This window comes from Callithrix jacchus, chromosome 4 (assembly GCF_049354715.1).
Source record: "Callithrix jacchus isolate 240 chromosome 4, calJac240_pri, whole genome shotgun sequence".
Classification (NCBI taxonomy): Eukaryota; Metazoa; Chordata; class Mammalia; order Primates; family Cebidae; genus Callithrix; species Callithrix jacchus.
Window position 1 is genome coordinate 117,845,274 of NC_133505.1, and position 9,342 is coordinate 117,854,615.

A 9,342-nucleotide genomic window follows, 5' to 3' on the forward strand; every position below is an offset into this window, starting at 1 on the left:
TTCGCATTTCAACCACAAACATTCACTGACGGCTCACTGTGCCTAAAGTCAGATTACATAAATTACGGTTCTAAGACAAGTTTCAGAGAGCATGCATTCGCTTTCCCTTGCACCCTGTACCCAATCCAATGGGATCATGAGAGCATTTTGAAATGCTCCCCCTTCACACAGATAGGGCCAGCAGCAGTATGCCACCAAATGTACTTAACAGCCTATAAAAAGATACTTCACCACTCCCTGCCAAATGAATGCTCTTTGACACTCTTCTCCCACTTGTATCAAACTTACCCACCTGCTGCACGATGACCCTTGCTCTGTTTTCTGACACAACAGAAAACTCAGCTTCTAATTTTGGGCTGGCTCTCCCTCCATCTCGCCATCTCTCCCTTTCCCTGCCCTTGTCCTTTTCAGGCTGTGTGTCCTTTACTCATTGGCTCTGCAGAAAAGGAGACCTCATCAGGTAAAGTGATCAGACCTCATAAAAATGAACAAGTTCTGAGACCTGCCCAGCTGTAGAGACCCCCATCCAGGTGGCGCTGAAGGCATTAAGCAGCAGACACCCAGACAGAACACCAGAGTGGGACTATCCGGTGGGCCAACAGCCTTCCAACCTGAGAGCCTCAGACGGCTGACAGCGTTATGGGCTGAAGGCCTCAAGCAGATTCTGACCCACATAACTATTCTCTCTGAACAGTTCTATCTGAACAGATGATTATTATTAACAAACGGGTGTTCCGTGTTTTCTCATAGAACCAAGATAAACTAGGTAGGCAGCTGGTGCCTGCTTACCAGCCATCAAGAACAAACTATAAAGTATTCTCCACAAGGGAGCCATGGGGATACTGTTTTGCTACTTTAGAATGCCCCAGGTAGTTTTCCACTTGTGTGGCGAGGCGGAGGCGGGGGTGTGGGTGTGGGTGGGGGTGGGGGTGGGGCGGGGGCGGGGTTTTCCTTGCTATCATTCTCAGCAAACAGTATAATTTACCAAACACTCAGCATTTCTCAGCAAACCAGAGCCTACCAAAAAGACCCATAAATATCACAACTTTTTATTATTTAAAAAAAGTTCACCATTTTTTCCCTTTCTTTCTTGTAATTTTTCCACAGTTATGAAATTGCATGTGCCATACAACATGCTCTTCAGCTGGTTGGAAAACAAAAGTCTTTTTTTCAAGGCCTGGCTGAGTGTTGTGTCATCTTCCACATGCACTGTGTGCCCACAGCTGAACGGGAGGCAGAGAGATGCAAAAAGTAAGCTGACTAGCAGGACTACTTCCTGTCCTCTCCTTACTGTCATGGGATTTGCTTTCAATCCTCACCTTTCAGGTAAAACTATTTACATTCTTCCTGGATTTTCCAATGTAAATACCTTAGAAGTGCTTTTCTACCCAAAGGAAAGGAAGTTGCAAATTCTACTCTTCTAGCTAAAGAGCCAATAGGGACTTGGAGGAGGCTTTAAAAAAAAAAGTGATGAGCCCGTCTTCTCACATACCTGGAAATCTGAGGTCATCCTCTGGTGGGAACTGCACGGTTAAAACTGGTCTGGGGCTGGGTGTGGTGGCTCGTACCCGTAACCCCAGCACTTTGGAGGCTGAGGCAGGAGGATTACTTGAGCCCAAGAGTTCAAGACCAGCGTTGGCAACATAACGAGACCCTGTCTCTACAAAAATTAAACAAATTAGCAAGGTGTGGTGGCGTGTGCCTGTAGTCCCAGCTACTCAGGAGGCTGAGGTGAGAGGATCACTTGAGCCCTGGAGGTCCAGCCTGCAGGTGAGCCGAGATTGTGCCACAGCACTTTGGCCTGGGTGACAGAGCAAGACCCTGTCTCAAGAAATAAAAATAATTTTTAAAAAACTGGTCTGGCCAGGCATGGTGGCTCACACCTATAATCCCAGTGCTTTGGGAGGCCAAGGCAGGTGGATCATCTGAGGTCAGGTGTTCAAGACCAGCCTGACCAACATGGTGAAACCCTGTCTTTACTAAAAATACAAAAATTAGCTGGGCATGGTGGTGCACACCTGTAATCCCAGCTACTTGGGAGGCTGAGGCAGGAGAATTGATAGAGCCCTGGAGGCGAGGGTTGCAGTGAGCCAAAGTCACACCATTGCATGAGTGACAAGAGCAAAACTCTGTCTCAAAAGAAAAAAAAAAACTAGTCCAAAAAGGAACACATGGTTTTTGAATATTTAGTAAATAAACCTGGCATGGGAAGAAACAACTTCTAATAAAACTATGGAATTAGTAATCTTCAAAAAACAAAATGGACCCTGGTGTTTCAAACATGTCACTATCAAATACTCAAATAGCAGGTAATTAAAGATTCCAACTATGTGTCCAACTCAGTGCTGTGTATCCCCCTTCTGAGGCACAAGCCCAACAGAAATAGTTTTTGTACTTTTTAAATAACCACAAGTGATACAAAATTCAACAGGTACAAAAGGGTATGCAGTGAGAGATAATCACAGTAATTTCTGAAGGCACAGAAAACATTCTTTCTACCTTCAAGTTGCTGTGATCCAGCCTAAGAGAGGAAACTAAGTAACACGCAGAAAACCCACAGCCGGCACCTTAGCGCTTGTTTTACAACTCTTGCCCGAACGTTCTTCCCCTACACACAGCTGTTTGGCTCCCTTCCTTTCTCCTTCAGGTCTTTCCTCTACTGTCACCTCGCTGAGGTCGCCCGGGTCATGGTCTCTAAAATGTTTAAACTCTCTTCTCATTCCCATCTCCCTTCCCTGCTTTATCTTCTTCTCCAGCAGTTACCACTGTCTTATATATTACTCAAATGTATATGTTACACACAAATATCTAATAATCTCATTTGCTCATCGCCTCTCCCTTCTCCCGGAATATAAACTTTCTGAGGGGACGATTTTCTCTTTTCTTTTTCTTTGTGATATGGGGGTCTTGCTCTGTCACCCAGGCTGGAGGGCAGTGCCTAGATCATGGTTCACTGTAGCCTCAAAGTCCTGAGCTCAAGTGATCCTCCCACCTCAGCCTCCCAAGTAGCTAGAACTATTTACAGCTATATTCTCAATGCCTAGAACTACATCTGGCACATAGTAGGTGCTCAATAAAGATTTATTGAATGAATACATAATTGATGCCTATTTCAGAGCAGGGACAGGTCCATGTAGCTGGATTAGTGACCACGAGAATGTTGTCAACAACAGTGTTGAGTAGAAAGGAGTATCTGGCAGACCTGGTCCTCAGTTCTTAAAATTATGCCACATGGGTGACCCTTCCCTCTTCTTTTTTTTTTTTTTCTCTCACGAACATTAAATGCCCACTACGGTCAAGCACCCAAGGTAGGTCTGGGCCATGCCCAAAGGTCCTGCCCATGGGCAGGATTGACCACAACCCTTACTTGCAGAATAAAGGTGATGCCATCAGCCAGTGTGACGGGAGCATCTGCTCTTAGATTCCAGGCAGGGAGGGGCCGGTCTTCATGCCTCTGCAGAGCTCCACCCAGAAGAGAAAAGGGTGGGGCACGCCTGCCACTGCCACATGGGCCCCTTCCAGCCCCAGCCCCTGCCTGAACTGGCAGAAAAAGAGCAACCCTGATGACTCTCCCGAGACAGTCACAGAGAACAGCAGTTACCACTGTCTTATATATTACTCAAATGTATATGTTACACACAAATATCTAATAATCTCTAATAAAACTACAAATGCCACAAAGGGGGCCACCGGCAGATTGATGGGTTATGGTCAGGGATGGCAGTTTTATCTCTTTTGTCTTTCATGTCAATAGTGTAAAAATACTAAATATTAAAAAATAATCACTCAGTATCTCACCACTGTATTTTTAAAATACGAAAAAGCATTCCACAGAGGGTGAGAGCGTGTACCCGGAGTAAGCACGGGTGAGCATGAACTGGGGACAGAGGCGGCTTCTGGGGCATACAACCGATGGAACAGCTGTGCATGTGAGCCTGGTTCTTGCTTATTCTGACCCAAGCCGTTTTTCTGGTTTTCCATTTTTTTCCCAGGCTTTCTCCATATTTATATGCTTGTAACCCTGGCATAGCCTTTGCTCTAGTCTCTACCAGAGGGTGACACCTGGATTGAAGTGGAAAAGCCTTGTTTTCCAGCCATGACCTAGGGAGAAAGCATTGACTCCTCAGGGGAACAGGAGACCTGCCAGCTAGGACCCTGGGATCCCCCATGCTGGTAGCACCCTGGGTGGTCTCAGGCTCACCAGCACTTCGGCAAATCCTGGTGGAAAGGGGGCTGGAGGGCGAGGAAACCCAGGAGAGTTCCTGGCTCAGAACTCTTCTCTGAGGCTCCAGATACTGATGCCCAGGCCCCACACCCAGAAACTCTCAGTATTTTTGTTTATGGTATGTAAAATATTAGTGTATTTTTGTTTAAGTCTCACAAGTAAACAGGTCATACTTTGCCAAGGGAAATGTAATCTGTGCAATTTGGTCATGACTATTAGAATTTTAAAAGCTTATGCCCTTTGACCTAGTAATTTCACTTCTAAGAATTTCCTCTGTAGAGAGATATATTTTGGTTTTTTTTTTTGAGATGGAGTCTTGCTCTGTCACCCAGGCTGGAGTGCAGTGACGCGATCTCCACTCACTGAAACCTCTGCCTCCCAGGTTCAAGCAATTCTCTGCCTCAGCCTCCCGAACAGCTGGGATTACAGGCACCTGCCACCACACCTGGCTAATTTTTGTATTTTTAGTAGAGGCAGGGTTTCACCATCTTGGCCAGGCTGGTCTTGAATTCCTGACCTCGCAATCCACCCACCTTGGCCTCCTGAAGTGCTGGGATATGTATATCTTGTGAGAAATGAAGAGGCTATGAAGACAGGCAACGCAGCCGCGTTCATAAGAGCTAACACTGGACATGGCCCACGGCTAAAGGTTCTGATTTTTAAAGCTGTAGTATATCTGTACAATAAGCACTCCACGTCCTTTAAGAAAGAATGAAGAAAGGCTGTGTGAACTCAAATGGAACTATCTCTAAGATTTATTAAGTTAAAAAACTCAAGAGTGGCACAGTGTGTAGGGTATGCCACCCTTTGTATGATAGAAGGTCGTATGTCTGCCATCTCAAAAGAAATGAGGAACAGTGTTGCCTCTGGGAAAAGAACCAGATGGCTGGGAATGGGGTAGCAAAGAGCTTTGCTTTTCAGAACATTTTATACCATTTAAGTTTTGTAACAAGTGCATCTATATAGACTTAAAAGATAAATAATGAAAAGGAAAGGCTCTGCTAGTGATTCTGATGCTTACAAAGATTAAGAACCAATGCAAATGAGTAACTCATGAGACCACCCAGGAGAGAGTGAACGTATTTCTTCAAATATAAAAAATCCATTCAGCAGGGGATGAGAACATGTGCCTCGGGTCCACAAGGGTGGGCACAAGCTGGGACCGAGCTGATTTCCAGGGACATACAACTAAACCCCAAAGATGACAGTAGCTTTTCTTTTTTTATTTTTGAGACTAGGTTTTGTTGCCCAGTGATGTAATCATGGTTCAATGCCGCCTTGCCCTCCTGGGATCAGGTATTCCTCCCACCTTAGCCTCCCATGTTGCCCGGTTATTTATTTATTTATTGTAATGACAGAGTCTCACCATGTTGCCCAGGCTGGTCTCGAATTCCTGGGCTCAAGGAATTCTGCCTCAGCCTTCCAAAGTGCTGAGATTACAGGCGTGAGCTACCGCACCCAGCCTGACAACAACGTTTCATCTCTGGACTCTCATCACCATTTGGACTATGAGCTGTGGTTCTAGCTCTTGGATCTGTCAGGCATCTTTCCTCAAATCTCCGTCAGTTTCTCCAGGTCCCTTGCTTTGTTTCCTTTTTGCCTCCTTGGGCCTGAGACCTTTCTCTGGGCTCCTCTACTCTGCCCTGAGCCACCTAGTTTTACAAATAATATCACATCCAGATGTCAGCAGCCCTGACATCCATGTGACAATGCTCCCTTGGTGTCCCAGTGACAGATTTTCCCATGCTTCACCCTCTTTCTCTCTTTGTACACAGCTCTCAGTCAACCCCCTTGAGCTGCCTCCAACTCTGCTCATATCTGCTCCCAGCAACCTTTTCCTCCTCTAGCACAATCTTCCTTAACTCACTAGTTTTTTGAAACAGAGCCTATTAGTCTTCACAACGCTACGTTTCTGATATCACAGTTCATCAAAAAGCTTTTTCTCCCATCATGCCTGCCTCCCTTTCTTCGGGTCTATCAGACTCCACCCTGGCCTGTACGGAAGCAAGTCTCTCCCAGGGCACACATGAACAGACTTAATGCCCACATTCAGAGTGAACTGTGGCTTCTGCCTTCCAGATGGGCTTACCCTAAATCAACACATATTTCCAGGGTGTGGGAAAGTATGCAATACTTAAATGCACAGGCTCTGGGTTCAGACTCCCTAGGGTTAAATTCTCCCTGTGCCAGCTAGCAGCATGATTAGATCTGTGGTCTTGACAAAGTTACCGAACTTCTCTGGGCCTCACTTTTCTCATCTGCAAAATAGGGAAAATAGCAACACTTCTCCACAGGGGTGTTGTGAGGATAAAGAGTAGATACAAATAAAGTGCTGAATGTAGAGCCTGGCCCCTATCAAGCTCTCAAAAACCAAGGGCTAGTTTCTAAATTTTTACCGCAACTACAACTGCAGTTGTTATCTGGCTTTGGAGCTCTCTTTTTAAAGGCAGTAGTCCCTGGTTTTACACTCAGGTGCTAATCCTATTCCACGAAGCTAATGTATAGAGACCATATCTTTTTAACGAACATGGGTATTTATGAGTCATTTCTGGCACATGATACACATCATCTCTGGTTCTTAAAACAAGCGTAGGCCATAAGCAGGGTAAGTGTTACCCCTTTGCCATTCCTGTTTGACAGAGGCTTAGACACATTGAGTAGCTTTCCCATAGTCACTTAACAAGTGATGGGTGAAGCCAAATCAAGCCTTTAGATCTTCAAGCTCTTTTCATTAAACCATATAAATCAGGGGCTGGCAAACTTTTTCTGCAAAGGATAGTAAATAGTTTATGCTTTATAGGCCACATGCTGTGTCTGTCTCATATTCTGCCTTTTTTTTTTAAATAAAAAAACATCCTTTAGCCAGGTTCAGTGGCTCATGCCTGTAATCCCAGCACTTTGGGAGGGCAAGGTGGGTGGATCACAAGGTCAGGAGATCAAGACCATCCTGGCTAACATGATGAAACCCCATCTCTACTAAAAATACAAAATATGAGCCAGGTGTGGTAGCATGTGCCTATAGTCCCAGCTACTCAGGAGGCTGAGGCAGGAGAATCGCTTGAATTCAGGAGGCGGAGGTTGCAGTGAATCAAGATCGCGCCACTGCACTCCAGGCTGGGTGACAGAGCAAGACTCTGTCTCAAAAAAAAAAAAAAAAAAAAAAAAAGAAAAACATCCTTTAAACATATAAAAACCATTCTGAGCAATAGGCTGGTACTAAAAATAGGTTATGGTAAATTTTGGCTCTAGGGTTGTGGTTTACTGTTGATATAGATTATAGGCTGATAAGCCAAATACAAACCTAATGAAACTGATATACTTAAGAAACTACTCTTTGTTAGCAATCATTGTTAATATTTATTTAATGGTTACTACATGGGAAATGCTGTTACAAGTGTGATAGATGTATTAACTTACTTAATCCTCACAGCCACTCTATTTCATAGGTACTATCGTCAGCCCCATTTTACAGATGGGAAAAGCGAGGCATAGAGAAGGTAAGTAACTTTCCCAAGGTCACACGTCCAGTAAGTAGCAGAGCTGGGATTCAAATCTAAGCAGGTTGGCACCAGGTCCTGTGCACTTAACTGCTTGTATCTCAGTTGGGAGCACGGGCTGGTTCAGCTATTAGGAGGGAAAAAAGGGGGATGGGGAAGCCATGTAATCCCTAGAAGATTCGGGAATAAATATGCTTCAGAGCCATTCACCTTGAAACTGAGGAGGCATGGAAGCAGGCCACCTGTGTTCCGTACAGCATCGCCAGGCTGGAAATCTGCCATGGCTTTCCTTCACGCCATTACAATAGAGGATACAGATGAGGCTGCAGAGGCATCTTGATTTCAGAAAAGCACTTGATTGGATCTCATTAAATTTTAATCATAAACGGAATTCAAAATAAATTGAAAACTGGTTGACAGAGCACCAACAAAGGGTGATGATAAATGGTGATGCATCTAGAGGGGGCCCATCTTCCAGGGGACAACTCTAAGGCAAGGACGGATGGGATTTAATGAAGGTGTTATATCCCCGAAAGAAGACAAATAGCACAGCAAGGAACAGAGGAAGGGCAGGAGTGAGCAGCCTGAGTAATTAATAAACCATATTATCAGCTCTTCCATAATCAGGCCTCGGTGTTCACAACTGCTTAGATTTTTTTCTTAGGCTTTCTTTGAGTCAGGAATAGGTTTGAAGAGTCCTAGAGACACACAGCATGAATATTTCAGGTGGGCATAAAAAAGACATCTTTAAATTTACAACTGGGAGGATCCTGAGATCTACTTTGGATCAGAAACTCAATTATAAGATTCTCAAGGCCTCACTTCATTCCCCGGAGAATAATCTTTTAAATAAGTGTCCAAAAGTCATGGATTAAAAAAAAAAAACTTTAAACTCATTAATGTCCTTTGTTTACTGCCCAGATGCATGCAGACTTTCATAACACTGGTTTGCTTAGCAGAAGGTTGGTTTTAAGTGAACTGTTCGGCTCAGATTCAAACTCCAGTGAACAAATACTTCCCAGTTTACTTGCAGAATTTCCCAGACAGAGAAGTTCTTCCATTGGGCTTGCCAGAGGATTTGAAACAGTGGTGAGCCCTGGAAGGAAGGGAACATTCATTGGCCCTTGGACATTATCCAGCACAGTAAGACTCACATCAGGCCGAAGGCAGTGCAGTGTAAACTGACCTGAGTTAAGAAGTTTGCTGTGGGACTCCACTGAGCTACTAAACGAGGAGAAGGACTAACGGGAGCACACTGACTCCATCACTTTAGAAATTGTAATAAACATTTAGAGAACAACCTCAAACCAGCCCATGTTGGTTTTTTTTCTGTCGTCACTGTTTTTGTGTTTTTGTTTCTTCAGATAAGATGGTTTCTCTAAGCACACATGTGTGATCCCTAATTCAGCCCCGGCCACAGAGTGAAGGAGAGGAAGGGGTAGAAAGGAAGGAAGGAGAATGGAGAGAAGGAAAGTGGGGAAACGCTGAAAGATTTTTTGTATTTGCCCTTTATTGGTGTAGGAGAGATACTTACTTAACTTGTAATGTTTATGCAGTGCTGGGTATGAGAAGGGGCAGTTGGAAGGGAAGGGAAAGAATGAATACAGGTGAAAGGCAAGA

General features: G+C 44.5%; 2 protein-coding genes across 5 annotated transcripts in view; one reads left to right on the forward strand and one right to left on the reverse strand.

Moving 5' to 3' along the window:
- TRAF3IP2 (TRAF3 interacting protein 2) overlaps positions 1 to 9,342 on the reverse strand; it is a 50,107-nt gene that overhangs the window by 37,495 nt on the left and 3,270 nt on the right. For 2 of the 4 annotated variants that reach the window (XM_078369963.1, XM_035296537.3), the window contains exon 2: positions 293 to 436. The exons of the other annotated variants lie outside the window; for them this stretch is intronic. The gene's annotated coding sequence lies outside the window, so the exon portion shown is untranslated. The remainder of the gene's footprint in view (positions 1 to 292; positions 437 to 9,342) is intronic. 4 annotated transcript variants of the gene reach the window in all.
- The window catches only part of LOC128931810 (uncharacterized), a 36,049-nt gene continuing 27,116 nt past the window's right edge, over positions 410 to 9,342 (forward strand). Inside the window, exons 1-3 of the mRNA XM_078369966.1 lie at positions 410 to 460; positions 1,108 to 1,326; positions 7,672 to 7,722. Of these exons, the coding sequence (XP_078226092.1) occupies positions 1,110 to 1,326; positions 7,672 to 7,722 (268 nt within the window). The 5' untranslated portion in view covers positions 410 to 460; positions 1,108 to 1,109. The remainder of the gene's footprint in view (positions 461 to 1,107; positions 1,327 to 7,671; positions 7,723 to 9,342) is intronic.